This window comes from Melanerpes formicivorus, unplaced genomic scaffold (genome assembly GCF_026170545.1).
Source record: "Melanerpes formicivorus ecotype bairdi unplaced genomic scaffold, bMelFor1.0.p_v2 SCAF_2778, whole genome shotgun sequence".
In the NCBI taxonomy this organism is placed as follows: Eukaryota; Metazoa; Chordata; class Aves; order Piciformes; family Picidae; genus Melanerpes; species Melanerpes formicivorus.
The window spans coordinates 1-27,495 of NW_027145129.1; the positions used below are offsets into that span (position 1 = coordinate 1).

The following is a 27,495-nucleotide window of genomic DNA, read 5'->3' on the forward strand; positions in this document are numbered from 1 at the left end:
CTTGTTGGAGCTGAGGCTGAGGGACTGCAGCTGGGGGGGGGGGGGCACGGGGGGGGCACACAGGGCATGGATTGGGGGGGGCACAACCCTCCCAGAGCCCAAAGGTCCCCCCCCCTGCTGCCCATCCCCCCCAGAGCCCAAGGGTCTCCCCCCCGCTGCTGACCCACCCAACCCAGAGCCCACGGGGTGTCCCCCCCCCAGCCAATGCCCACCCCCCCCCAGAGCCCAGGGGTCTCACCCCCCAACCTGGTGCCCACCCCCCCTCAGAGCCCAAGGGTGTCCCCCCCACCCTGTACCCCCACCCTCAGAGCCCGGGGTCTCATCCCCCACTCCCCCTCAGAGCCTAGGGTGTGTCCCCCCACCCCTCCCATAGCCCAAGGGGTGTCCCCCCCCCCAGCCAATGCCCACCCCCCCCAGAGCCCAGGGGTCTCCCCCCTGCTGCCCACCCCCCCTCAGAGCCCAGGGGTCTCACCCCCCACCCCTCCAAGAGCCCAGGGGTCTCCCCCTACCCCCCCAGAGCCCAAGGGTGTCCCCCCCTACCCTGTGCCCACCCCTCCCACCCACTGCCCACCCCTCCCAGAGCCCAGGGGTGTCCCCCCCCCTGCTGCCCACCCCTCCCAGAGCCCAAGGGTGTCCCCCCCTACCCTGTGCCCACCCCCTCCCACCCAATGCCCACCCCCCCCAGAGCCCAGGGGTTTCTGTGTCCCCCTCCCAGAGCCCAAGGGTGTCCTCCCCTACCCTGTGCCCACCCCTCCCAGAGCCCAGGGGTCTCCCCCCCATCCCCCCCCAGAGCCCAGGGGTGTCTCCCCACCCCCCCCAGCACCCAGGGGGGTCTCCCCCCCCTGCTGCCCACCCCCCCCCCCCAGAGCCCAGGGGGGGTGTATGTCCCCCTTCCAGAGCCCAAGGGTGACCCCCCCTGTACCCTGTGCCCACCCCTCCCACCCAATGCCACCCCCCCCCAGAGCCCAGGGGTGTCTCCCCCTCCCCCCCCCAGAGGTGTCCCTCCCTGCTCCCCACCCCCCCCAGCACCCAGGGGTGTCTCCCCCCCTGCTCCCCACCCCCCCAGCACCCAGGGGTGTCTCCCCCCCTGCTCCCCACCCCCCCCAGCGCCCAGGGGGTGTCTCCCCTGCTGCCCACCTCGGGGATGTTCTCCTCGATGATGCGCAGCACCACTGCCATGCAGCTGCGCTGGCTCAGCACCATGTCGATGCCCTGGGACACCAAATCTGGGGAGGGGGCAGGAACAGCAAGGGGAGGGGGGTGAGAGGCTGCCCCTGCCCACCCCCCCTCCCCCTTCCCCCCCCCCTTCTGCCCTGCCCCTCGCTCACCAGGGTCCCCACGGAGGCTCTTGAGGTCCAGCGCCCGCTGGGAGCCGTTGTAGCGCTTGCTCATGCAGAGCTGAGAGGAAGGGGAAGCAAGGTGGGGGGGGGAGAAGTGAGGCTGAGCTCTTCCTCCTCCTCTTCCTCTTCCAGCTGGGGGCTCCTGCTGCCTCTTCCTCCCCCTCCTCCCCCTGCCCTGCTCACCTTCAGCTGCTCCACCTCCTCGGGCTTCAGCTCGTTCTGCAGCGACTGCGGCGGGGCGGAGTTGTTGATGACGATCACCACCTGCCGGGGGGGGGGGAGACAGCATCAGCACCCCGGGGGGGGCAGGGGCTGGGGGGGCAGCCTGAGCCACAGCCTCACAGCATCACCAAGGTCAGAAGAGACCTCCAAGATCATCCAGTCCAACCTCTCACCACAGAACTCATGCCCAGCCCATGGCACCAAGTGCCACATCCAAGCCCCTCCGGAACGCCTCCAGGGCTGGGGACTCCACCACCTCCCTGGGCAGCACATCCCCAGGGCCAACAACTCTCTCTGGGAAGAATTTCCTCCTCACCTCCAACCTAAACCTCCCCTGGCACAGCTTGAGGCTGTGTGCTCTTGTTCTGGTGCTGCTTGCCTGGCAGACCAACCCCTACCTGGCTACAACCTCCCTGCAGGGAGCTGCAGAGGGCAATGAGGTCTCCCCTGAGCCTCCTCTTCTGCAGGCTAAGCAACCCCAGCTCCCTCAGCCTCTCCTCACAGGGCTGTGCCCCAGACCCCTCCCCAGCCTTGTTGCCCTTCTCTGGACACCTTCAAGTCTCTCAATGTCCTTCCTAAACTGAGGAGCCCAGAACTGGACACAGCACTCAAGGTTTTACCTAACCAATGCAGAGTCCAGGGGCACAATGACCTCCCTGCTCCTGCTGGCCACACTCTGCCTGCTGCAGGCCAGGATGCCCTTGGCCTTCTTGGCCCCCTGGGCACACTGCTGGCTCATGTTCAGGGAGCTGTCAATCAGCACCCCCAGCTCCCTCTCTGTTTGGCAGCTCTCAGCCTGGAGCTCTGCCTGGGGTTGCTGTGGCCAAAGTGCAGCCCCTGGCACTTGTTGGATGCCATCCTGTTGGCCTCTGCCCTTCTGTCCAGCCTGGCAAGGTTCCTCTGCAGAGCCTTTCTGCCCTCTGACTGACCAACCTCTGCTCCCAGCTTGGTGTCAGCTGCACATTCACTGTTGATGGACTCAATGCCCTCATCCAGATCATCACTGAAGATGTTAAAGAGCACAGGGCCCAGCACTGCTCCCTGGGGCACACCACTGGTGCCTGGCTGCCAGCTGGCTGTGGCACCATTCACCACCACTCTCTGGGCTCAGCCTCCAGCCAGTTCCTCACCCAGCTCAGAGAGCTGCTGTCCAAGCCAGGGGCTGACAGCTTGGCCAGGAGTTTGCTGTGGGGGGATGGGGTCAAAGGCCTTGCTGAGGTCCAGGCAGAGCACATCCACAGCCTGCCCCACATCCACCAGGCAGTCCCCTGGGCATGGGAGATCAGGTTGGAGAGGCAGGACCTGCCCTTCCTAAACCCATGCTGGCTGGACCTGAGCCCTTGGCCATGCTGTGAGTGCTGTGTGATTGCCCCCAGGATAATCTGCTCCATCACTTTCCCTGGCACTGAGCTCAGGCTGCCAGGCCTGGAGCTTCCAGGCTCCTCCATCCAACCTTCCCTATGGATGGGGACCACACTGGCCAGCTTCCAGTCATCTGGGACCCCTCCAGTGAGCCAGGACTGGAGGAAAATGATGGAGAGCCCCCCCTCAACCCCCCTGGCTGGGGACAGGCCAGCAGCCCCCACCTTGTAGTTGTCCCTGTCGGTGATCTTGCGAGAGGACCTGCTTGAGGGCGCTGGCCGTGGTGGCGTCCTCCACGTAGAACTGGGCCCGGTTGTGGTCGTAGTGGAACTGGGAGGGGGAGGGGAGGGGATCAGCTGGAGGGCTCTGGGGGTCACTGAGGGGGGGAGGGTGACCCCCCCAGCCTGATTTGGGAAGGGAAGGAACCTCCCCCCCCCCAAGGCCTGGGGCCCTGCTGACCTCGACCGGCGTGAAGGGAACGCTGCAGAGGTTCTGGATGGAGCTCAGCAGCCAGGACTTGTCGTACTTCTTCCCATAGGGGATCTGGGGGGCAGGGGTAAAGGGGGGGGAGTCAGTTGCTGGGCCAGGGGAGGAAGAAGAGTGGGGAAAAAGGCAAAGGACAGAGGAAAAAAGATAGGGAAGAAAAGCACAAAGGGGAAAGGGAAGGGGGAAGGGAAAGAGGAGAGAGAGGGGAGGGAGAAGGGAGGGAAAGAGGAGGAGAGGGGAGGGAAAAAGGAGGAGAGGGGAGGGAAAGAGGAGGAGAGGGGAGGGAAAGAGGAGGAGAGGGGAGGGAAAGAGGAGGAGAGGGGAGGGAAAGAGGAGGAGAGGGGAGGGAAAGACGAGGAGAGGGGAGGGAAAGAGGAGGGGAGGGGAGGGGAGGGAGAGGGGAGGGAGAAGGAAGGAGAGGAGAGGAGAGGGGAGGGAGAAGGAAGGAGGGGGAGGAGAGGGGAGGGAGAGGTGAGAAGAGGGGAGGGGAGGGAGAGGGGAGGGAGAAGGAAGGAGAGGGGAGGGAGAGGGGAGGGAGAGGGGAGGGAGAGGGGAGGGAGAGGGGAGGGAGAGGGGAGGGAGAGGGGAGGGAGAGAGGAGGGAGAGAGGAGGGAGAGAGGAGGGAGAGGGGAGGGAGAGAGGAGGGAGAGGGGAGGGGAGGAAAAGGGAAAGGGAAAGGGAAAGGGAAAGGGAAAGGGAAAGGGAAAGGGAAAGGGAAAGGGAAAGGGAAAGGAAAAGGAGAAAAGGGAAAGGGAAAAGGAAAAGGAAAAGGAGAAAAGGGAAAGGGAAAAGGAAAAGGAAAAGAAGAAAAATAGAAAAGGAAGAGAAAGAAAAGAGAAAGAAGAGGAAGGGAAAAGAAAAAGAAGAGAAAAGGAAAGGAAAGAGAAAGAGAAGAGGAAGGGAAAGAAAGAGAAAAATAAAAGAAAAGAAAGAGAAAGAGAAGAGGAAGGAAAAGGAAACAGTAGAGAAAGAGCCAAGAGACTCAAGAGAAAACGAGAGCAAAGTTGAAAGCAAAAAGGGAGAAGCGCAAAAGGCAAGGAGGGAACCCCCAGGGCCCACCCAGGGGCAGCCAAAGGCCACAGCAGGCTCTCAGGAGCCCCTTCTGGAGCTGCCCAGCCTGGGGACCCCTCCTCAAAAGCCTCTTCCAGTCCCTGACACCACCACACCCCCACCCCCCCCCCCCAGGGGCAGCAATCACTGCTCTAATCCAACCTCCCCCTGCCCTGGGCCGACCCCCAGGCTGCTTCCTGCAGCCCCAGCCCTCAGCCGACCCCCAAGCTCCTCGCAGGGAGCCGCAGGCAGGCAGCCAGAGGCCACCCCCAGGGCTTGCCCCCAGCCTTCAGGGGCGGTGAGCAGGGGACCGCAGCCAGGCTGCCCCCAGCCCCCTCCCCATCGCCAGCGCGGCGACAGCGGCCACGACCCTTCCCCGCCCCCCCGGCAGCCCAGGCAGGACGGGGGGTGGGGGTGGTCGAGGCGCCCAGCCCCGGGGAGGAGCGTCAGGGGGATCCCCCCAATAGCCCCCCCACTCACGGTGATCTTGAACCAGTTCCTGCGGCCGCCGCTGTCCCGGCTGCTGCCGCCGCCGCGCTCGGCCGGGTCCCGTCGGACGGTGATGTGGATGTTGGCCGGGCGGCTCGGCCGCGGCCCGTAGGGCAAGCTGGGGACGGGGGAAGAAAGGGAGGCGAGGTTTGGGGGTGCCCCGAGCGTCCCCCTTCCCCCTCCCCCTCCCCCTCCTCCCCTCCCCCGGCCGCCGGCGGCACTCACTATCGGCCGCGGGAGCCGTCGTGGGGCTCGCTCATGGGGACGTCGCCGTCGTCCTCGTCCGGCGCGGGCGGGACGGAAGCCGCCGCGGCCGCGGGGCCGGTGGCTCAGCTCGCTGTACATCTTGCCGCGGAACGGGCCCCGGCCTTTCTTCTTTCGGCCCGGGAAGCTCCGGCCGCCGACGCGGTCATCGTGCTCTGCCCCACGGCACGGGGGGGGCGCCGGCTCAGCACCCGGGCTCTGTCCGGCCCCCAGCCTTCCCCCAGCTGCTCCCAGCCCTCAGCTTCCCTCCCCGGGCCTCCTCTATCTCCCCATCTCCCTCTATCTCTCTCCCCCAACCCCTCTCATCCTCCTCCCTTCACAGCTCCAGGTCTCCGCTCCAGCCTCTCCCTCTCTCTCTCCTCCCCGCCCCACATCTCCAGACCCCAGCTCCCCGACCCCCCGCCCCCTCTTTCCAGCCGCACTCCCCAAGCCCCCCACCTCTCCTCTCCTCTCCTCTCCTCTCCCCAGACCCTTCTCTGCTCTCCTCCGCCCCCCTCCCGGCTCCGTCCCCCCTCCCCATCCCTCCGATCTCCTCCCTCCCCAGGCCCCCTTCACTCCCTCTCCCCTTCCTCCAGCCCCTAGGCCCTACCTCCCCGCTCCCGACTCCTCAAGCCCCCCCCTCTCCCCTCGCCCCAGCCTCCTGCTCCCTCTCCCCCGGGCCCCCACCGCCCCCCCCTTCCGTCCCCTCTCCCGGCCGACACACCGGGCCCGGCGCCGCCTCCCACCCTACGGGGCCTACCGCGCTGCCCCTTCCCCCGGCCCCGCGCGGCCCTGGGGCCGCCCGCAGCCGCCCCCCAGCCCTCCTCCCGCGCTCCCCCCCCCCCGCCCCGCCGGGCTCCCGCTCACCGCTGTAACTTCCTTTGCCCTCCTCCGCCATCGCCGCTGCCCGCTACCGGCACCCGCGGCCTCCCCGCCGCGGCGCCCCCCCCCCCGGCCCGCTGCGTCACTTCCGCCCGGAGGGCAGCGAGCCCCTGACGCCACTTCCGCCCGCAGAGCGTCGTCGTTTCCCCCCGCGGCGCGCGCCACTTCCGCCCTGCAGGGCAGCCCCAGACTCCGGGCTGCGGCCCCGCCCCGCGCGCCGACGCCGCGCACCCCAAACCCGCAGCTCGCCGGTTCGAGTCCCGGCTCGGCACAAAAGGCAGCGAGGAGTGAAAACGGCGTCGCAGGGTTTTAATGGGGTTCTGCGAGCCCCCGCCAGGGGTCCCACAGCCCCCCCCCCCCCCCAGGGGAGCCAAACTGGCTTCTTTACCCTCGCTGGAAGGCCCAAAGCCTTCCACAGAGGCCAGACTGGTTTAAATGGGGTCCCCACAGCCCAGCCCAGCTCAGGGGGCCAGGCTGGCCACAGCCACCCAGGAGGGGGTCCCAGAGCTTTTATGGGGGCTGCAGCCCTCCACAGGGGTCCAAGGCCTGCTGGGGTCCAGTCCCCCAGGAGGATCCACAGCCACCATGACCAGGTAGGTGCAGGGAGCAGCCTCGGCGTAGGCTGCGGGACACGCAGGAGGGGAGCCGGGGGGCTGCCCCCCACCCACCCAGGAAGAAAAAAAGGGGGTCCCCAGAGTCAGCTTAGGCCCCAGGAGGAGGCTGGGGGTTCCCAGGTTACAGTTTTGAGGTCCCCAAGGTGCAGCACGAGGTCCTTGGTAGCAGTCTGAAGACCCCCAGAGGGCAGTTTCAGGTCCTTGGGGGGTGGTTGGAGGGTCCCCCAGAGCGGGACCCTTCCCCATCCCCGCGCCAACGTCCGTCTCCGAGCCCAGCGAGGCCTGGACCCAGCCTTGTCTGTCCCAGGGCCGGGGAGCCCCAGGGAGGAGGTGGCTCAGGCCAGAAAGACGACGAAGACGATGAAGAAGATGATGAGGATGAGGAAGATCTTCACCATCAGCCAACGGTTGGAGGTCACTGACTGGAAGTACTTCAGGATCTCGCCGTGCGCTGCCTCCACGTTCAGCTGAGCGTCCTCCACGCTGGCATCGATCCTGCGCGGGGCAGGAGGGGACAGGGAGGTGAGGGGGAGGGGGACACAGAGGGTGGGCAGGGCAGGGCAGGGCAGGGCTGGCACCTCTGGATGGTCTCCTCCTGCTCCTTCACCATGTGTGCCAGCTGCTGGAAGATGGAGCCCAGCTCCACGATGGTGGATTCGATGTTCTGCATCGTGTCTGCCCGGCTCTGGATGTAGGAATCCTGCAAGGGGGGTCAGGGATGGAGAAAAAAAAGTTCAGCTGGGGGAGACTTGGGGGGGGGGAAGAAGGTCTGAGCCCCCCCACCCAGGTCACTCAAGGTGGGGTTGCTGTAGGACATCCCCCCCAAGGCTCCAGTCCCCACCTGCTCATCGATCAGCTGCAGCTGCTGGCTCGTCCGGGAGTCCATCTCGATGGCCACGGCCCCCGAGCGCTGTGGCTCATCCTGCAGCATGGTGGAGCTGCCTGGGGGGGGGGAGGATGGGCAGATTGGGGGGTGTGGGGGGAGTGAGGAACCCCCCCAGACCCTCAGCCTCACCCACACACCCCCCCAGGACTCACCCAGGTTACCAGCGGCGAGAGGCAAAGCGGAGACCGGGGAGCGGCAGAACTGCTCCCGGCGGCTGCGCTGCTGCTTCAGGTTCTGGGGAGCAAGGGAGGAATCAGGGGGGGCAGGGGCAGAAAATGGGGCTGGGGGGGGGGGGTGGTTAGGGGGAGAATATGAGGCTCAGGGGGTATAAATGGGGCTGGGGGAGGAGCAGAAAGGGGATGGGGGGGAGAGGGGAAAGGAAACCTCTCACCTCTGTCCGCACTTCCAGCACCGACTTGAAGTCGTTGGACATGGAGGCCAGCTTGGACTGGGGAGAGAAATTGGGGAGGGGGGGAACGTGGATCAGTGAGGAGAGAGCTTTAAGTGCAACCCCCCCCCCGGCCCCCCCAAAAGCCTGAGCACCACCCCAGCCCCACCTGCAGCGACATCACCACGGTGTTGGAGTGGGTCTGGATGTGGCGCCCGCTCTGCCCACCCCGGGCACGGACCACCTCCTGCAGCTGAGCGATTTGCTTGTTCAAGCTGTTGATGTCCTGGAAGAAGGAGGGGGGGGGGGGGGGGGGCACATGGAGGTCAGGGACACCCCCGAGTGGCCCCCCCCCCAAGTCCCCCCACCCCCCCCCCAAACCCCACCTGTTTGATGATGTAGGTCAGCTCCTCGATCTCCACTGCCTTGTCGTCGAACAGCGACTTGCGCTTGGCCACTGCCAGCGGAAAAAGGGGAGGGGGGGAAGGGAGGGGAGGGGGAGGGCTGCAGTCCTGTCCCCCCCCACCAGCACCTCCCCTTCCCCTGCCTCCCCTCCCCCCCACCTCCCCCCCAGGGCCCTCCAGGGTCACTCACAGATCGTCAGCTTCTCCAGTTTGGCAAAGGTGTTGCTGAGGTCCTTCCCGATGCGCCTGGCGGTGCCGGGGGGGGCGGTTAGGGCTCGGGGGGGGGGGGGGGGGGCGCTGGGCAGCCACACAGACCCCTCCCCTCCCCCACCTCCCGTCCTATCCCACCCCATGGCCCTGTTCTCTAGGGACCCTAACCCTTCCTGCCCCCCCGACCCCCATTTGGTCCCTCCTTGGGGGCCCCTCTGTCTTCCCACCACCCCTGGGAGCCCCAAACCTCTCCTGTCCACTCCCCATCACCTTCCTCCTCCTCCTCCTCCCAGCCCCCTCCTGCCCCCCCCCCACCAGGACTCCCTGTCCTTCCTCCCTAGCTCTTGTAACCCCAAACCCCTCCTGTCCCACTGTCCCATCACTCCCCTCAGGGTACCCCCTGTAACCCCAAAACCCCTCCTGTCCCATCACCCCCCCAGAGTCCCCCCTGTAACCCCAAACCCCTCCTGTCCCATCACCCCCTCAGGGTACCCCCTGTAACCCCAAACCCCTCCTGTCCCATCACCCCCCCAGGGTACCCCCTTGGAACCCCAAACCTCTCCTGTCCCATCACTCCCCTCAGGGTACCCCTTGGAACCCCAACCCCTCCTGTCCCATCACCCCCCCAGGGTACCCCTTGGAACCCCAAACCTCTCCTGTCCCATCACTCCCCTCAGGGTACCCCTTGGAACCCCAACCCCCTCCTATCCCATCACCCCCCCCGCCCCCAGGGCCCCCTCCTCACTTGGCCATGAGGCTGAACTCGCTCCGCTGCCGCCCCCCCCCGGGGGCCACTCTGCCAGGCTGGGCCCCATCCTGGGGAGAAAGGGGAGGGTCAGGATTGGGGGGGGGGGGGGGCAAAGGGAGACCCCAAGTTGGGGGGCTGGGCAAAGAAGAACCTCAGGGTGAAAAGCTAAAGGCAGAGAGAGGACAGAGGAAGGAGCCCGGGGTAGTGGGGAGGGGGATAAAAGGAGGGACGTCCAGGCTGGGGGGGCAGAGAGGGACCCCCAGGGGATGTGGGGGGAGAGCTGGGGGCTGCCCAGGGTAAAAGGGGGGGCAAAGGAGGATCGCCGGGGTGAGGGGAAGGGGCAAACGGAGCTGGGAGCATCCCGGAGGATCTGCCCCCCCGGCACCCACCTGCCGGCCCTGCAGCGACTTGCAGGCGAAGAGGAACTCTTGGGTCCTGTCGCGACAGGACATGGCGTCCGCGATAGGGGGGGGAGGCAGCTGCGGCGGCGGCAGGGGCGAGGAGGGGGCGGCGACACCGAGGGGTGGGGGGTGCAGGGCCTGGGTCTGGGGCGGTCCCAGGTAGACTCCCGGTTCCCGCTGCCTAGAGCCGTGCCGGCGCCGAGCGTTCATCGGTGCTCATCACCCGCCGCTGCCGGGGGGGGAAAGGGTGAGAGCGGGACCCTCCACCACCTCCCCGCGGGGGGCCGGAGCCCCTCGGTGCCGCCCGGAGCCCCCCAGCAGGCCCCGGGCTCCACCCAGCGGCCGCTGGCAGCCGGGACGCGGCCGCCCCCCCCCCCCCCCCCCAGCGGCTCTCGGTCTCTGCTGCTCGCCCGGGAGCCCTCCGGGGTAGGGGGCGGGACGCGCGTGTCCCGGGAAGGGCGGGGCCACGTTCGCGCCGCCGCCTTCAGCCCCGCCTCCCCCGCGCGCTCACCGGGACTCGGGTTCTGGCCGGGCCTGGCGCCGCTACCGGGATCCAGCGGCCGCGCTGACGTCACTGCCACGTCGCGCGTCATGTGCCGGAAGTCGCAGCCTATTGGCTGGCCTTAAGTCATGATACCGGAAGTTCCCGGCAGGCTACCAGAAGTGTAGCGCCGGGGGGGAGCCTTAGCGATGGGCTCGGCCCATGGAGACCGGGCTGGAGGGGGGAGCGGCTCCGCCCCTAGCGACAGGCCCCACCCCTGGCAACCAGCGCCGGCTTCTCGCCCCTCGGCAACTGACCCCGCGCAGCCCCCGCCCCTGGCAACCCACGCGGCCAATAGGAAGCCGCCCCAGCACCTAGCCCTGCCCCTGGCAACCCACGCGGCCAATAGGAACCCGCCCCAGCACCCAGCCCCGCTCCTGGCAGCCCACTGCCATCGTCCTCAGCAACCAGACCCCCCCACACCACCAGCCCGCCCCCTCCCGTCCCGTGACCTCCCCATGACGTCACACAGCGACCTCAAAGCCCCCTCCCCAGGGCAGGACCCCTCTCCCACGCCTCCCCGCCCCCCGGGAGGGGAAAGGCGCGGAGCCGAGGGCGGTGTCAACGGCGTTTATTGCAGGCGAGGGGGCAGCAGGGAAGGTCCCATCGGCGGTTGGGGGCAGCCCCGAGGAGCGCTCCCGCTGGTCCCGGCGCTGGGTGGTCCCGGCGGCGCTGCGTGGTCCCCGGCAGGGGATGGGCGGTGGGGGAGGGTCAGTCCCGCTTCTTGTAGTCGTCGAGGTGGGCGAGCACCCAGGCGGCCGGCCCCATGCAGGCGGCGAAGAGCAGGGCGAAGCCCACGACGCTCTCCTGCGGGCGCAGCGCCGTTAGCGCCCAGCTCCTCCTGCTCCTCCCCGCCCCCGGACAAGGTCACCGCCACCACCCCGGGCTCTCTTCTTCCCTTCCCCTCCGCCGCCGCCCCCGCACTCACCCCCGGCCCCAGCGGGTGCTGCGGCGGCCCCGAGATGATGCTGCGCCGGGGCGGGGCGGGGCGGGCGGCGGAGCGCAGGAGGGAAGCGGCCAGGCGGACGAGCGGCGGCATGGTGGAACCGGAGCTGCCAGAACGTCACGTCCGGAGGGAAGGAAGGAAGGAAGGAGGGAGGGAGGCAGGCAGGCAGCAAGCTCCGTCCCCCTCGCCCAGACCCCGCCCCAAACCACCTGACTCCAGGCGCTGCTTTGTTTTCCTTTATTTATTACAAACAGACAAAAGTCGCTGAGAAAATAAAAACCCAAAACAAACCCAAACCAACGAAACAGAAAAGAGAGGAGAGGGAGGGGGGAGGGCAGGAGGGGTCTCAGCTCCTGCCAGGCAACCGGAAGCCAGCAGAAGGGTCAAGAAGCCTCTTTCCCAGCCCCCAAATCATCCCTGCCCCCTTTCCCCCACCAAGAGCAGAGGGTGGGGGGCGTGGGGGGGGGGGCGTGGTCCCATCGCCCATTCGGTGAGCAGAGGCACGGCAGGAGGGTGCAGCCAGGCTGAGTCTCTGTTCTCCAGGCGTTTTGGGGGCCAACTCCGATGATCTGGTGGGGGGGGTGGGGATGGTGGTGGGGGGATTTCAGTGGCAGCACCCCCCGCAGTGCCCCCCCGCGGCGTGGGGGTGACTCTCCCCGAACTTGGTCCTGCGGCTGAGGATCTCGTAGGAGGCATCGTCCCCGCAGCAGCCCGAGACGCTGGGAGAGGTGGCGTCCACCTCGAACCTGGGGGGGGGCAGGGACAGGGTCAGCCTGACCCTCTGCCACACCCTGACCCCCCCCCCACCCCCTGCTTCTTGTCACCACAGTTCCCCTGACAACGACCCCTGTGACCCCCCCCTCACCCCTCTGTGACCCTGACTCCTGCCTCACATCACCCTGACCCCACTGTGACACCCTGACCCCACTGTGACACTGACTCACACCCCTATGTTGCCCTAAAATGGGGTTAAATCCCCTCCAAAAGAGGTGGGGGGGGTGTTCAAACAACTTCCTGGGAGGAAGAGGAGTTCAAAGTCACCTACTAGAAAAAAAGAGGCAGGCAGAACCACCCCCCCCCCAGCAAAGGGCAAAAAAAAAGGCCTCAGAAAATGGGTTGAAACCCCCCCAGGAAAGGAGCAATACTCCCCTGCAGAGGGGCTCAGACCCCCCTGAGAAGGGGACAACCCCCTGAGAAGGGGACAAACACACCCCCAACCCCCCCTCAGAAACTGGGGTCAAACCCCACCACCCCCACCCCCACCTCAAAAAAGAGAGTCCCTGCCTGCCTGCCGGGCCCCGGCGCCGAGGGCCACCCCCGAGCACCCACCTCGCTGGGCTTGCCCCTGCCCCTCCTGCCCACGAGGCCCGGCCCCGGCCACGCTGCCAGCGCTCTGCAACGACAGTGCGCAGGAGAGCTCGGTCACAGCCAGCCCCGCCCCCCTCCCCGCCCCCCTCCTCCTCCTCCTCCTCCTCCTCCCAGCGGCTGCGGGGACGGGCTGGAAAGCAGCGGGTTTGGGGCTGTGGAGCCTTACTGCAGAGAGCACGGCACGGCCAGGCCCCCCCCCGGGCTGGAAAGCAGCGGATTTGGGGCTGCGGAGAGCCTTACTGCAGAGCCTCCCGGAAGAACTGGTAGGCGCCGTGGTTGTGCTTGAAGACCGTCAGCATCACCTTCTTCATCTGCGTGCTGGGGGGGCCAAGAGCAGGGGGGAGGAGGGAGGGAGGGAGGGAGGGTGGGGTGCGATCAGCAAGCCCCCAAACCATCCGGTTTCACCCCAAAAAATAAAGGCAGGCAGCTGTGGGGCTGTCACCTGTTGGCCACCAGCTGGAGGATCTGCAGGAGGAACTTGCCCAGGCCGCGCCGCCGGACCCTGCTCTCCAGCTGCACCTCGTAGCTGCCAAGGGAAGGGGAGGGAAGCATCCCCCAGGGTTAGAAAGCACAGAGCAGCCGTGCTTTGGGGGGGCCCCCAGCTCGTTTTGGGGTGCTCCCCAGTCTTCCCCACCACCACACCCCCCCCCCCCGGTACCCACCAGTACAGAACCTCGTCCCCGCACTCCACGTCGAAGCGGAAGTGAGAGAAGGCCACGGGGCCGGCGCCAGGCTCCCGAGCCAGCAGGTACCAGGCGCGGTCGTCCCGCAGCTCCTGGCGCTTCTCCCGCTCCTTCCAGCCCCACTCGCTCTGCTCATAGCTGGGGGGAAGGCAGCCAGAGCTGAGAGCTCCCAACAGGGGGGAGGGGAAGGGGGGAAACCTCCAAACACCTCAGGGGTATGGGGAGGAAAACAAGCAAGCAGCCCCAACCCCAAACCAACACCAACCCTAAACCAGCCCCAGCCCCAAACCAGCCCCAGCGCCAAACCAGCCCCAAGCCCAAACCAGCCCCAAGCCCAAACCAGCCCCAAGCCCAAACCAGCCCCAAGCCCAGCCCCAAACCAACCCCAGCCCCAAACCAACCCCAGCCCCAAACCAACCCCAGCCCCAAACCAACCCCAGCCCCAAACCAACCCCAGCCCCAATCCAAGCCCAGCCCCAATCCAAGCCCAAACCAAGCCCAAACCAAGCCCAACCCAAAACCAAGCCCAGCCTCAACCCAACCCCAACCCCTAGCCAAAACCAACCCCCAACCCAAACCCAACCCCAAACCAACCCCAAGCCAACCCCAAGCCCAAGCCAACCCCAAGCCAACCCAAAACCAACCCCAACCCAGCCCCAACCCAACCTCAACCCCAAGCCAAAACCGACCCTAACCCAAAACCAACCCCAACCCCCAACCCAACCCCAGCCCCAACCCAACCCCAACCCCCAAGCCAAAACCAACCCCCAAGCCAAGCCCAACCCAACCCCAAACCAAGCCCAACCCAACCCCAAACCAAGCCCAACCCAACCCCAAACCAAGCCCAACCCAACCCCAAACCAACCCCAGCCCCAACCCAACCCCAACCCAACCCCAGCCCCAACCCAACCCCAACCCCAACCTTGGGTCTGCAAAACCCCCCACCCTCAGCCCCCCTGGGGGCCACAAACCCCCAACCCTCAGCAACCTAAGGGCTCCCCCCACCCCTCTGGGCCTTTGCCCCCCAACCCCACTCACAGCTGCTGCATGTTGGCCTTGGTCAGCTCGAAGGCCCAGTCCAGCGTGGCTGGCTCCAGCCCCGCCGCACGCCGGCACTCGATGGCCACGTTCAGGCTGCCAAGGAGGGAAGCAGCAGGGGGGTGGGTGCAGGGGAAGGGCCTGGGGGGCGTGTTGGGGGGGTATGGGAACAAACTGGGACCACTCACCCATTCCTGTCATACTTCCTGAACACTGGGAAAGCTTCCAGGGGATCTTGGAGCTGGAAGAGAGCAAACAGCACCCCCAAAAAAAACACCCACCCAACCCCAAGGAAGCACCAACAGGGGAGGAGGGGGGTGGCTGGGGAGGGGGGGAGGGGGGGGAAGGGACTTTGCTCATTCTGGAGGGTGTGGGGGTCCCTCACCCCGGTTTTCAACACTCACTTTGTTCGCAGCCTCCACCTTGGCGCAGACGGCGTCCATGGCCGCCCGCTCCTCCAGCCGCTTCTGCTTCTTCTCCTTGCCCTTGCTCGACTTCCTCTGTGGCCCAGGGGCAGCCAGAACCCTCCATTGGCACCAAACTTAGTGGGGAGGGGGGTGTCCCAGCCCAGCACAAGCTTTCTTCCCCCCCCACCCCCCCCCACCCCCACCTCCAGCCCCCCCAGCAAAGCCTTGCCCCGGAGCCAGCGAAGCATCGAAGCCCCCAGAGAGCAAAACCAATCAGCAAGTTGGGAAGGGAGAGGTTCATTCCCCCTCCCCCCCCCCAAATCCTCAGCCTGCAGGGATTTTGGGGGGGGGGGGTAAAAAAAAAGGGGCGTTTTGGGGAGGGCTGAACCCTTCCTCAGCCGCTCTGAGGGCTCCCCAGGGTGCAAATGGGTCAGCAAGGGCGAGCCGGTGGCAGCAGCAGCAGCAGCAGCTGAATGGACTTAGTGCCTCGAGGGTTCCTCTGGCTCAAGTTGTAGGAGTTTGTGCCCCTCCCCCCCCCCGACCAAATAACCTAAACCTCGGTGATTTCACCCCAAAACGGCTCATAAGGCCACTAGGATCCCTCCAGCCCCACGGAGTGACCACCCAGGGGGGTGTCCAAGGGGGATTCAGGCTTCCTGAGCTCCACTTTCACCCAAGTTAAACGCAGCCAGAACCGGGGGGGGGGAGGGGGGATGCAGAATATAAACCCAAACAAACCTAAAGAGCCCCAAAAAGCGATCAGGGAGCCTCAAAAATCCCTTCAGGGGGTCCCAACCCAACCCCAAACCAACCCCAACCCAACCCCAACCCCAACCCAACCCCAACCCAACCCCAACCCCAAACCAGCCCCAACCCCAAACCCAACCCCAACCCAACCCCAAGCCAAACCCCAACCCCAACCCAGCCCCAACCCAAAACCAGCCCCAAACGAGCCCCAAACCAAACCCAACCCCAACCCAGCCCCAAGCCCAAGCCCAAACCAAACCCAACCCCAACCCAACCCAGCCCCAAACCTAACCCAAAACCAACCCCAACCCAATCCCAAACCAACCCCAACCCCAAGCCCAACCCAGCCCCAAACCAACCCCAACCCCAAACCAGCCCCAACCCCAACCCAAAACCAACTCCAAACCAGCCCCAACTCCAAACCAGCCCCAACCCCAAACCAGCCCCAACCCCAAACCAGCCCCAACCCCAAACCAGCCCCAACCCCAAACCAGCCCCAACCCCAAACCCCAAACCAGCCCCAACCCCACACCAGCCCCAAACCTAACCCCAAACCAGCCCCAACCCAATCCCAAACTAACCCCAAGCCAAACCAACCCCAAGCCAAAACCAGCCCCAACCCCAAACACAACCCCAACCCTAACCCAAACCAACCCCAACCCCAACCCAACCCCAAGCCAAAACCAGCCCCAACCCCAAACCAGCCCCAGCCCAAAACCAGCCCCAGCCCCAACCCCAAACCGACCCCAACCCAACCTCAACCCCAACCAGAGCGCCCCAAAGCAGACCCTGACCCAGTCCCAGGCGTCCCCGGGCAGCTCCAGCCCCCCACCCCCCCACCCCCCAAAGAGGAGCCCCCAGACCCCCCCCCCCCACCCCAGGGGAAAGCCAACTCCTCTCAGCCAGCCCCAAAGCTCCCCAAGAGCTCCTCCAAGAGCCCAAACTGCCCTCGGGGGGGGGGTGGGGGTGGGGGGGGGGTGTGGTGTGTCCCCCCCCACCGGCCACCCCCAAGCGCCTCAGGGGTCCCTGAGACCCCTCCCCCCCACCGGCCCCCCAACCCCTTTCAGAGGCTCTCTCAGCTCCCCCCCCCCCCCTCACAGGAACCTTTCCTCGTCCCGGATGGGCCCCAAGGGTCCCCTTCAAGAGGCCTCAAAGACCCTTCCTAGGAGCCCCCCCCCCCCCCCCCGGAGGCCTCAACACCACCCCACCACCCCCCACCCCCCGCGTCCGGGACGCTCCAGACCGCCTCGGCCGGCCCCGAATGGCCTCCAGCGAAGCCTCCACGGCCAGGCCGCTCTGCCGGCTGCCCTCCCCCCCACCGGGACCGAGCCTCCCCCCTCCCCCGGGGCCGTGCCCGGCCGCACTCACCCCCATGGCGGCGGCGGCGGCGGCTGCGCACGGCGCGCGGGCGCGGGCGGGGACTGAGCGGGGCGCGCGCGGGAGCGCGCCGGATGTATAGCTGGGGGGGAGAGGGTGGTGGTAGGTTAGGGGTAAGGGAGGGAGGGAGGGAGGGAGGAGCGCGAGACGCACGCACGCACGCGCGCCCGCGCCTGCCTGCCGGCCGGCCTGCCTGCCTACGGCCGACTCGCTCCTCCTGCGCCTGCGCCTAAGCGGCCGGGGCGGAGTCGCCAGCGAGCGGGCGAGCCGTAAAGGGGGGGGGGCGGGGGGCGGGTGGGGGCGGGCAGCCGGCACGTGGAGGCTCCTCCGCCTGCGAAGGCGACTTCGTCGCTGATTGGTTGAAAAAAAAAAAGGGGGTGAGGGCGGGAAAGCAGGAGGGGCCCCGCCCCGCCCCCGCCCCGCGCTGAGGGAGACACCCCCCCGCGCGCGGAGGTTCCAGCCCCAAGGCAGCCCCAGAGCTAGACCCAGATCCAGCCCCAGAGCCAGCCCCAGATCCAGACCCAGATCCAGCCCCAGAGCCAGCCCCAGATCCAGACCCAGATCCAGCCCCGAGCCAGCCCCAGATCCAGACCCAGAGCTAGACCCAGAGCCAGCCCCAGATCCAGACCCAGAGCCAGCCCCGAGTCAGCCCCAGAGCCAGCCCCAGAGCTAGACCCAGAGCCAGCCCCAAGGCAGCCCTAAAGCAGCCCTGCAGAGCCCCACAGCCAGCCCCAGACCCAGCTCCGCACAGCCCCAAGGCAGCCCCACAGAGACCCAGATCCAGCCCCGAGCCAGCCCCAGAGCCAGACCCAGAGCCAGACCCAGAGCTAGACCCAGATTCAGCCCCAAGGCAGCCCCAGAGCCAGCCCCAAGGCAACCCCACAGAGACCCAGAGCTAGACCCAGAGCCAGCCCCACACAGCCCCAGAGCAAGACCCAGAGCCAGCCCCAGAGCTAGACCCAAGGCAGCCCCAAAGCCAGCCCCGCAGCGACCCAGAGCTAGACCCGCAGCCAGCCCCAGAGCCAGCCCCAGAGCCAGCCCCAAGGCAGCCCTAAAGCAGCCCTGCAGAGCCCCCACACAGCCCCAGAGCTAGACCCAGATCCAGCCCCGAGTCAGTCCCAGAGCCAGCCCCAGAGCTAGACCCAGAGCCAGCCCCAAGGCAGCCCCACAGAGACCAAGAGCCAGCCCCAGAGCCAGCCCCAGAGCTAGACCCAGAGCCAGCCCCAAGGCAGCCCCACAGAGACCAAGAGCCAGCCCCAGAGCCAGCCCCAGAGCTAGACCCAGAGCCAGCCCCAGAGCCAGCCCCAGAGCTAGACCCAGAGCCAGCCCCAAGGCAGCCCCACAAAGACCAAGAGCCAGCCCCAGAGCCAGCCCCAAGGCAGCCCCGCAGAGCCCTGAGACAGCCCCCAAGACAGCCCCAGAGCTAGACCCAGATCCAGCCCTGAGTCAGTCCCAGAGCCAGACCCACACAGCCCCAGAGCTAGACCCAGATCCAGCCCCGAGCCAGCCCCAGAGCCAGCCCTGCACAGACCCAGATCCAGCTCCGAGACAGCCCCAGACCCAGCCCCAGATCCAGCCCAGAGCCAGCCCCAGAGCTAGACCCAGATCCAGCCCCGAGTCAGTCCCAGAGCCAGACCCACACAGCCCCAGAGCTAGACCCAGATCCAGCCCAGAGCTAGACCCAGATCCAGCCCCAGAGCCAGCCCCAGAGCTAGACCCAGAGCCAGCCCCAGAGCCAGCCCCAGAGCCAGCCCCAGAGCTAGACCCAGAGCCAGCCCCAGAGCTAGACCCAGAGCCAGCCCAGAGCCAGCCCCAGAGCCAGACCCACACAGCCCCAGAGCTAGACCCAGATCCAGCCCCGAGCCAGACCCAGAGCCAGCCCTGCACAGACCCAGATCCAGCTCCGAGACAGCCCCAGATCCAGCCCCAGATCAGCCCAGAGCCAGCCCCAGAGCTAGACCCAGATCCAGCCCCGAGTCAGTCCCAGAGCTAGACCCAGATCCAGCCCCAGAGCTAGACCCAGAGCCAGCCCCGAGTCAGTCCCAGAGCCAGCCCTGCACAGCCCCAGAGCCAGCCCCAGAGCTAGACCCAGAGCCAGCCCCACACAGCCCCAGAGCTAGACCCAGAGCCAGCCCCAGAGCTAGCCCCAGAGCTAGCCCCAGATCCAGCCCCGAGCCAGCCCCACACAGCCCCAGATCCAGACCCAGATCCAGCCCCAGATCCAGCCCCGAGCCAGCCCCAGAGCTAGACCCAGCTCCAGCCCCGCAGCCTGCCCCATTGCAGCCCCACGGCTCTGGGGCTGCCTCGCAGCCTGGCCCCATAGCCCTTGCGTGGGAGCCCTCAGCCTGCCGCCCCCCCCCGCAGCGACCACCTCTGCCCGGGCGGTGCGGGGCAGGTCCGCGGGGGGTTGGGGGGCGAGCAGCAGGGCAGCGGTGAGGGAGGGCAGGGGGGAAAGCCCCGCGGCAGCCTCTCTGTGCCCCCCCCCCCCCCCCCCCCAGCCCTTTGTTCCCTCCTGCCACGCTGGGGGGCGAAGGGGGGGGGGGAGCACATCCCCGCATCTCTCCCCCCCCCCCCGACGGCTCCCGTCTGAGCTGCGGGGCTGGGGTCTGCGGACCCCCCCCCCCCCAAAGCCCTTCGCTGCCGGCGGAGGGGTACGCGGGGGGCGGGGGAGCTGCCGCCGCTGCTGGAACTACTTTGGCGGCGGCGGCAGCGGCCGGCGGCGATCGGTCCCGGGCACGGCGGTGGGCAACGGGACGCCCCCCACCCCCCAAGACCCCTACCCCCCCCCTACCCTTTAATCTTCCCAACCCTCCCTTTGACCCCCTCAGCACCACCCCAGCAATCCCCCCCCACCCCCCCCAGCTCCCCAAGCCCCTCCGTAGCCCCCTCCCCAAATAGGAGAGGGAAAATTGAGGAGGGGGGCTCGGAGGGGTGGGCTCGGAGGGAGTGTAGGAAGGGGGAATTTGGGGGCCCCCCCCCCCTCCCCCTCCCCCTCTCGCTCTTCCCCCTCCCCAACAGCACCAAAGTTTGACAAGCGGCGCTGGGGGCTCAGCCCCCCCCGACCCCCGCGGCGCCTTTCGGAGCGAGGAGGGGGGGGAGTGGGGGGAAGGGAAGGGCGGGGGGGGAAGGTCTAGGGGGTGGAGACCTGAGGGTGCCCCCCACCCCCCCTCTCCCTCGCCCCCTCCCCTCTCCCTCGCCCCCTCCCCTTAGCGATGCCGTCGGTGATGGAGAAGCCCTCGGGGATCCTGTCCCGCAGCCGAGCCGCCAAGGTGGGGGCGGCCGGCGGAGGAGCCCCCCCCCGCCTCCGAGGACGAGGCCAGCGAGGACGAACACAGCCACGGTGAGCGCCCCCCTCCCCTAAACATCCCCCCCCCCCCTACTCCGTGCCCCCCTCCCCTAACCAAACCCCGACCTGAGCCCCCCAACTCCCGCGCCCCCCCCCCCCTCCTCCCTCCAAGCATCCCTCTGCAGCTCCCCCCCCCAACCTGCGGCCGAATTGGGGGGGGGGGGGGCTGCGTTCACGTAACCCCCTCCCCACCCCCCTCGAGGGGGTTTGGCGTGGGGGGGGGACCCACGGCGGGGGCGGTGGGGGGGAACAAAGCCCTGTCCCCATTGTCCCTGCCGCCCGCGTGTGCGCTCAGCCGCCGGCTTTGTTCGGCGGCGGGGAGGGGGCACAGCCGCGACCCCCCGCCCAGGGAACGGCCCCGGGGGGTGGGGGTGGGGTGGGGTGGGGAGGGGGGGGGGCGGCTTGGCCCCGCTTCACCTCCCGCCCCCCCCCCCCCCCCCCCTTCTTCTCCTCTTCTCTCCCCCACCCCCTCCCCAGACAGCATGATCCGGGTGGGGGCTGACTACCAGGCGGTGATCCCCGACTGCAAACCAGGTAGGGATGGCTGGGTTTGGGGGGGGGGGGGGGGTGGTCTCGTGTGTGTGTCCCCCCTCCCCCCTCACCTCTCTTTGCCCCCCCCCCCAGAGAGCCCTGCCCGCTACAGCAGCAAGGAGCTGAAGGGGGATGCTGGTCTGGGCCCCCAACCACTGCGTCTCTGATGCCAAATGTGAGCCCCCCCCCCCCCCCCCCCCCCACCGGGGAGGCTCTGAGCTGGGGGGGGGGCTGCGGGGTGCCCCCCCCAACCCCCAGCCCCACCCTCCTTGAACCCCCCCCCCCCCTCCTCATTACTGACTCAACCCCCTCCTCGTTACCTCTGATTCCCCTTTGCACCTCCATCACCCCCCCAAGTTTCTGCTGGTTTGCCTCTTCTGACCTCACCTTGCCCTGCCCCTCCCCCCCCCCCCCCGCCCCCCTTGAGTTCATGGGACCCCCTCTCGACCCCCCCCCCTTTGCCCTCCCATAGCCCCCAGCCCCCTTTGCTGCCCCAGCCCCTCACCTCCTGACCCCCCCCCCATTGCTCCCCTCCCAAACTCTCTTACCCCAACTCCTCCTTTACCATCTCTGATTCCTCCATACTGCCCCTGGACCCCCCCTCTCCTGCCCCTTGACCCCCCCTTTATCCCTAGCCCCCCCTCTAACTACCCCTTGACCCCTTTTTACCCTCTTGACCCCCCCTTACCTCCTTGACCCCCCCCTTTACCCCAGTCCCCCTCTACTACTCCTTGACCCCCCCCTTTACCCCCTTGACCCCTTTACCCCCAGCTCCCCTCTCCTGCCCTTTGACCCCCCCTTTACCTCCCTGACCCCCCCCCTTTACCCCAGCCCCCCTCTACTACCCCTTGACCCCCCTTTACCCCCCAGCCCCCCTTCTGCTGCCCCTTGACCCCCCTTTACCTCCTTGACCCCCCTTTACCCCAGCCCCCCCTCTACTACCCCCTTGACCCCCCCTCTACTACCCTTTGACCCCCCCTTTTACCCCCTTGACCCCCCCCTTTACCCCAGCTCCTCTCTCCTGCCCTTTGACCCCCCCTTTACCTCCTTGACCCCTCCTTTACTCCCAGCCCCCCTCTACTACCCCTTGACCCCCCCTTAACCCTCAGCCCCCCTCTCCTGCCTCTTGACCCCCCCTTAACCCTCAGCCCCCCTCTCCTGCCCTCTTGACCCCCTCTTTACCGCCCAGCTCCCCTCTACTACACCTTAACACCCCCTCTACTGCCCCTTGACCCCCCCTTTACCTCCTTGGCCCCCCCTTTACCTCCTTGACCCCCCCCTTTACCCCCCAACCCCCCCCTCTCCTGCCCCTTGACCCCCCCTTTACCCCCTTGACCCCCCCTTACCTCCTTTACCCCTCCTTTACCCCCAGCCCCCCTCCACCACCCCACGACCCCTTTTTGCCCCCCTCTTTACCCCCCCATCCCCTTCTATTACCCCCTCGCCCCCCCCATTTACCCCCACCCCCCTTTTTACCTCTCCTCTCCCCCCCTCCAACCCCCCTCCTGTCCCCCCCCTTACCCCCCTCCTCTCCCCCCCTCCTCTGCCCCCCCTAACCCCTGCTCTGCCTCCCAGTGGACAAGTACCTGGCCATGGCCAAGGACAAGCACGGCTACAACATCGAGCAGGTAACTCCCTGCCCCCCTCCTGCCCTCCCACCCCCCAGGCCGCTCCCCGGGGGCCCTGCTCAGCCTCCCCCCGACCCCCCCCGACCCCCCCCCCAGGCGCTGGGGATGCTGCTGTGGCACAAGCACGACGTGGAGAAGTCTCTGGCGGACCTGGGCAACTTCACTCCCTTCCCGGACGAGTGGACGCTGGAGGACAAGGTGCTGTTCGAGCAGGCCTTCAGCTTCCACGGGAAGAGCTTCTCCCGCATCCAGCAGATGGTACAGACCCCCCCCCCGACCCCCCCTGAGCCCCCTCCCCCAGCCCCATCCATGGAAGCACAGCCCCGGACCTGCCCTGCCCCCAGCACAGCGCAGCCTGGGGGCCTGCCCATCCCCTCCCGGGCCAGGCTGTGCCCCTTCCCCCCCCCCCCGCCCCAAAAATTGATCCCCACCCCCCCTCTTGGAGCCCCCCACCCACCCTGTGCCCCCCACCCCCCCCCCCCAGCTGCCTGACAAGCTGATCCCCAGCCTGGTGAAGTACTACTACAGCTGGAAGAAGACTCGGAGCAGGACCAGCGTCATGGACCGGCAGGCGCGGCGGCTGCTGGGGCGCAGGGAGCGGGAGGACAGGTACCCCCAGACCCGCCCCCTGCACCCCTAAACCCCCAGACCCGCCCCCTGCACCCCCAAACCTGCCCCCCCCAAACCCCCAGACCTGCCCCCCCTGAATCCCCAAACCTGCCCCCCCCCCCTGAACCCCCAAACACACAGCCCCCAGCACAGCCCCACAGACCCCCCCCACAGGGCGGCTGCTGGGGCGCAGGGAGCGGGAGGACAGGTACCCCCCAGACCCGCCCCCTGCACCCCTAAACCCCCAGACCCGCCCCCCTGCACCCCCAAACCTGCCCCCCCAAACCCCCAGACCTGCCCCCCCTGAATCCCCAAACCTGCCCCCCCCTGAACCCCCAAACACACAGCCCCCAGCACAGCCCCACAGACCCCCCCACAGGGCGGCTGCTGGGGCGCAGGGAGCGGGAGGACAGGTACCCCCCAGACCCGCCCCCTGAACCCCCCAAACCTGCCCCCCCTGAACCCCCAAACACACAGCCCCCTGCACCCCCCAAACCTGCCCCCCCTGAACCCCCAAACCTGCACCCCCCTGCACCCCCAAACCTGCCCCCCTGAAACCCCAAACACACAGCTCCCTGCACCCCCAAACACACAGCCCCCTGCACCCCCAAACCTGCACCCCCCTGAACCCCCAAACCTGCACCCCTGAATCCCCCAAACCTGCACCCCCAAACCTGCCCCCCTGCACCCCCAAACACACAGCCCCCTGAACCCCCCAACCTACACCCCCTGAACCCCCAGACCTGCCCCCCTGAACCCCCAAACACACAGCCCCCAGCACAGCCCCACAGACACCCCCACAGGGCGGCTGCTGGGGCGCAGGGAGCGGGAGGACAGGGACCCCCCAAACCTGCCCCCTGCACCCCCCAAACCTGCCCCCCCAAATCCCCAGACCTGCCCCCCCTAAACCCCCAGACCTGCCCCCCTGCACCCCCAAACCTGCTCCCATTAACCCCCAAACACACAGCCCCCAGCACCAGCCCCACAGACACCCCCCACAGGGCGGCTGCTGGGGCGCAGGGACTGAGAGGACAGGTACCCCAAACCTGCCCCCCTGAACCCCCAAACCTGCCCCACCTGAATCCCCAAACCTGCCCCCACACACCCTGCACCCCCAAACACACAGCCCCACAGACACCCCCCACAGGGCGGCTGCTGGGGCGCAGGGACCGGGAGGACAGGGACCCCCCAAACCTGCCCCCTGCACCCCCCAAACCTGCCCCCCCTGAACCCCCAAACCTGCACCCCCTGCACCCCCCAAACCTGCACCCCCTGAACCCCCAGACCTGCCCCCCTGAAACCCCAAACACACAGCTCCCTGCACCCCCAAACACACAGCCCCCCTGCACCCCCAAACCTGCACCCCCTGAACCCCCAAACCTGCACCCCTGAACCCCCAAACCTGCACCCCTGAATCCCCCCAAACCTGCACCCCCAGACCTGCCCCCCTGCACCCCCAAACACACAGCCCCCTGAACCCCCCAACCTACACCCCCTGAACCCCCAGACCTGCCCCCCTGCACCCCCAAACACACAGCCCCCCTGAACCCCCCAACCTACACCCCCTGAACCCCCAGACCTGCCCCCCTGAACCCCCAAACACACAGCCCCCAGCACAGCCCCACAGACACCCCCACAGGGGCGGCTGCTGGGGCGCAGGGAGCGGGAGGACAGGGACCCCCCAAACCTGCCCCCTGCACCCCCAAACCCTGCCCCCCTGAACCCCCAGACCTGCCACCCTGAAACCCCCAAACACACAGCTCCCTGCACCCCCAAACCTGCCCCCCCTGAACCCCCAAACCTGCCCCCCCCTGCACCCCCAAACACACAGCCCCCAGCACAGCCCCACAGACACCCCCACAGGGCGCTGCTGGGGCGCAGGGAGCAGGAGGACAGGGACCCCCCAAACCTGCCCCCCCCTGCACCCCCAAACCTGCCCCCCTGAACCCCCCAAACACACAGCCCCCTGCACCCCCAAACCTGCCCCCCCAAACCCCCAGACCTGACCCCCCCGCCCCCACCAAAAACACAGCCCCCTGCACCCCCAAGCACAGCCCCACAGACACCCCCACAGGGCGGCTGCTGGGGTGCAGGGACCGGGAGGACAGGTACCCCCCAAACCCCGCCCCCTGCACCCCCAAACCTGCCCCCCCAAACCCCCAGACCTGCCCCCCCTGAACCCCCAAACCTGCCCCCCCTGCACCCCTCAAACACAGCCCCACAGACACCCCCCACAGGGCAGCTGCTGGGGTGCAGGGACCGGGAGGACAGGGACCCCCAACCTGCCCCCCTGCACCCCCAAACCTGCCCCCCCTGCACCCCCAAACCTGCCCCCCTGCACCCCCAAACACACAGCCCCCCTGCACCCCCAAACCTGCCCCCCTGCACCCCCAAACACACAGCCCCCTGCACCCCCAAACCTGCCCCCCTGCACCCCCAAACACACAGCCCCCTGCACCCCACAACCTGTCCCCCCTGCCCCCCCAGCCACCCAGCCCCACAGCCAGCCCTTTCACATGGTTAATGTGGGGGTGCCCCAACAACCCCCAGCCCCCCAAAGCCTCCTGGCACCCCCATACTCTGCCCCCCCAGCACCCCCCCTCCCCCCACACTTCTCCCCCCCCAACCTCCCCCCTCCCTCCCTCCCTGTCCCCACAGCAGCGACGACCCCGAGGAGCAGCGCCCTGCGAGAGGGGACACCGAGCCCCCAGACCCCAAAAGAGAGGTTTGGAGGGGGGCAAGGGGGGGAGAGGGGGAGGGGGGGGGGGGTCCCCGGGGGTCCCCAACTGTGGGGACACAGCAGGAGGACAGAAAGGGACAGCCCTGGGGACACCGTGGGGCAGGGCAGGGCCCTGCGGGGGCGCAATGGGGAGAGACTGGGGGGAGCTTGGGGTGCGGTGGGGGACCCGGGGGGGGCACACAGTGGGGTGCTGGGGGGACACACTGGGGGGGCGCTGGGGACCCGGGGGGGACCCGGGGGTGCTGTAGGGACCCGGGGGGGTGACTCTGGGGTGCTGTGGGGACACTCTGGGGGGGGGCACACAGTGGGGTGCTGTGGGGACACTCAGGGGCAGGGGGGACCCGGGTGGGGGCACAGAGTGGGGTGCTGGGGGGGGGACACTGGGGGGGCAGTGGGGACCCGGGGGGGGCACACTCTGGGGGTGCTGTGGGGGACACTCGGGGGGGCTGTGGGGACACTGGGGGGGGGACACTGGGTGCTGTAGAGACCCGGGGGGGGGGACAGTGGGGTGCTGTGGGGACACTCTGGGGGGCACTGGGGACCCGGGGGGGTGGGAACGACACTCTGGGGTGCTATGGGGACCTGGGGGGACACACACTGGGGTGCTGTGGGGACACTATGGGGTGCTATGGGGACCCGGGGGGGGACACTGGGGTGCTGTGGGGACCCGGGGGGGGACACTGGGGTGCTGTGGGGACACTCTGGGGGGCAGTGGGGACCCGGGGGGGACCCGGGGGTGCTGTAGGGACCTGGGGGGTGACTCTGGGGTGCTGTGGGGACACTCTGGGGTGCTGTGGGGACCCGGGGGGGGGGGCACACTCTGGGGTGCTGTGGGCACACTCTGGGGGACAGTGGGGACCCGGGGGGGACACACTCTGGGGTGCTGTGGGGACACTCTGGGGGGCAGTGAGGACACACCGGGGGGGGGAGTTGGGGGTCGCGGCAACCTCTCCTGAGCCGTCCCCCCTCCTGCCAGGCTGCCCAGCCCCGGCCCGGGGGGGCGCAAGGGACCCCCCCCCAGTACCGGCACCCACCCCCCGCCGCGGCACCGCCGCCGCCCCCCCCGCGGCATGCGGCTGAGCAGGGAGGGACCTCAGCAGCGTCAGCAGCAACCCCGAGCTGGGGGCCACGGCCCCCTGCGGCAGCTCGACTGCCAGCTGGTCACCCTCAAGCGGCAGGTACGGGACCCCCCGGGGCGGGGGGGGTGGGCTGTGAGCCCCCCGGGGCGGGCCGGGCACCGCTCTGGGGGTGCCCCCCTGCCCCGGCTCTGGGTGCCCCCCACCCCCCGGGTGAGAGCTGAGCCGCCCCCAGGTGCAGAGGATCAAGCAGATCAACAGTGGCCTCAAACAGGCTCTGGAGGGAGGCATCGAGGGGCTGCGGCCCCCCGAGGTGAGGCTGGGGGGTGAGGGGTGAGGAGGGGTGAGGAAGGAGAGGGGAGAGGGTGAGGAGGGGGAGGGGAGTGAGGGTGAGGAGGAAGGGGAGGGGGTGAGGAGGAAGAGGAGGGGTGAGGAAGGGGAGGGGGTGGGGGGTGAGGAGGAGGAAGGGGAGGGGGTGAGGAGGAGGAAGGGGAGGGGGTGAGGAAGAGGAAGGGGAGGGGGTGAGGAAGAGGAAGGGGAGGGGGTGAGGAGGAGGAAGGGGAGGGGGTGAGGAGGAAGGGGAGGGGGTGAGGAGGAAGGGGAGGGGGTGAGGAGGGAGAGGAGGGGGTGAGGAGGGAGAGGAGGGGGTGAGGGGGTGAGGAGGAGGAGGGGGTGAGGAAGAGGAGGGGGAGGGGGTGAGGAAGAGGAGGGGGAGGGGGTGAGGAAGAGGAGG

The 27,495-nt window shown here is 68.3% G+C and overlaps 4 protein-coding genes across 8 annotated transcripts; 1 reads left to right on the forward strand and 3 right to left on the reverse strand.

Annotated features, from left to right (window-relative positions):
• Positions 1–6: 6 nt before the first annotated feature.
• LOC137461645 (nuclear RNA export factor 1-like) lies at positions 7–6,188 on the reverse strand (the record flags this gene model as incomplete). Its single annotated transcript, XM_068171325.1, is given in 11 exon segments — positions 7–30; positions 1,138–1,226; positions 1,329–1,398; positions 1,524–1,604; positions 3,149–3,181; positions 3,183–3,254; positions 3,384–3,467; positions 4,941–5,067; positions 5,175–5,233; positions 5,235–5,368; positions 6,060–6,188. Coding segments are annotated over 11 exon segments (804 nt in total), but the record flags the coding sequence as incomplete, so codon positions are not given.
• Positions 6,189–6,362: 174 nt separating this feature from the next.
• On the reverse strand, positions 6,363–10,451 carry STX5 (syntaxin 5). The gene is made up of 11 exons (XM_068171326.1): positions 10,237–10,451; positions 9,714–9,954; positions 9,322–9,392; positions 8,557–8,612; positions 8,349–8,419; positions 8,132–8,248; positions 7,966–8,022; positions 7,727–7,808; positions 7,530–7,630; positions 7,267–7,388; positions 6,363–7,183 (listed from the first exon to the last, which is right to left on the reverse strand). Exons 2-11 carry the CDS (start codon positions 9,933–9,935, stop codon positions 7,024–7,026), a joined length of 1,059 nt encoding a protein of 352 aa, XP_068027427.1. The 5' UTR covers positions 9,936–9,954; positions 10,237–10,451; the 3' UTR covers positions 6,363–7,023.
• A 370-nt stretch (positions 10,452–10,821) lies between these two features.
• Positions 10,822–16,975, reverse strand: NAA40 (N-alpha-acetyltransferase 40, NatD catalytic subunit). Of its 5 annotated transcripts, XR_010993441.1 has the most exons (10): positions 16,824–16,972; positions 14,706–14,801; positions 14,490–14,542; positions 14,302–14,397; positions 13,243–13,401; positions 13,023–13,106; positions 12,821–12,898; positions 12,542–12,605; positions 11,195–11,958; positions 10,822–11,073 (listed from the first exon to the last, which is right to left on the reverse strand). XR_010993441.1 is itself a non-coding variant. In XM_068171324.1 (8 exons), exons 1-8 carry the CDS (start codon positions 16,827–16,829, stop codon positions 11,817–11,819), a joined length of 714 nt encoding a protein of 237 aa, XP_068027425.1. In that variant the 5' UTR covers positions 16,830–16,973; the 3' UTR covers positions 11,718–11,816. The 5 variants fall into 5 exon arrangements, 1 of the variants encoding a protein (XP_068027425.1); XR_010993442.1 differs by lacking the exon at positions 12,821–12,898 and having other exon boundaries at positions 16,824–16,973; XR_010993443.1 differs by lacking the exon at positions 10,822–11,073 and having other exon boundaries at positions 11,935–11,958; positions 12,747–12,898; positions 16,824–16,975.
• Positions 16,976–20,044: 3,069 nt separating this feature from the next.
• RCOR2 (REST corepressor 2) lies at positions 20,045–27,075 on the forward strand (the record flags this gene model as incomplete). The annotated part of the gene is given in 11 exon segments (XM_068171328.1): positions 20,045–20,116; positions 20,118–20,172; positions 20,656–20,712; positions 20,803–20,837; positions 20,839–20,884; positions 22,285–22,337; positions 22,434–22,595; positions 22,822–22,946; positions 25,608–25,671; positions 26,694–26,864; positions 26,998–27,075. Coding segments are annotated over 11 exon segments (918 nt in total), but the record flags the coding sequence as incomplete, so codon positions are not given.
• Positions 27,076–27,495: the final 420 nt, after the last annotated feature.

What these genes read in the sequence shown, in the direction of transcription:
- STX5 (XM_068171326.1), bottom strand. Translation starts at nt 9,935, where the DNA reads ATGAACGCTCGGCGCCGGCACGGCTCTAGGCAGCGGGAACCGGGAGTC. An exon ending in TGACCTACATCATCAAACAG is followed by an intron (nt 8,249 to 8,348) that starts GTGGGGTTTGGG and finishes TCCTTCTTCCAG; the next exon opens with GACATCAACAGCTTGAACAA. An exon ending in CAGGAGGAGACCATCCAGAG is followed by an intron (nt 7,184 to 7,266) that starts GTGCCAGCCCTG and finishes TGCCCCGCGCAG; the next exon opens with GATCGATGCCAGCGTGGAGG.
- NAA40 (XM_068171324.1), bottom strand. An exon ending in AGGAAGTATGACAGGAATGG is followed by an intron (nt 14,398 to 14,489) that starts GTGAGTGGTCCC and finishes CCTCCTTGGCAG; the next exon opens with CCTGAACGTGGCCATCGAGT. An exon ending in AAGGCCAACATGCAGCAGCT is followed by an intron (nt 13,402 to 14,301) that starts GTGAGTGGGGTT and finishes CCTTCCCCCCAG; the next exon opens with CTATGAGCAGAGCGAGTGGG.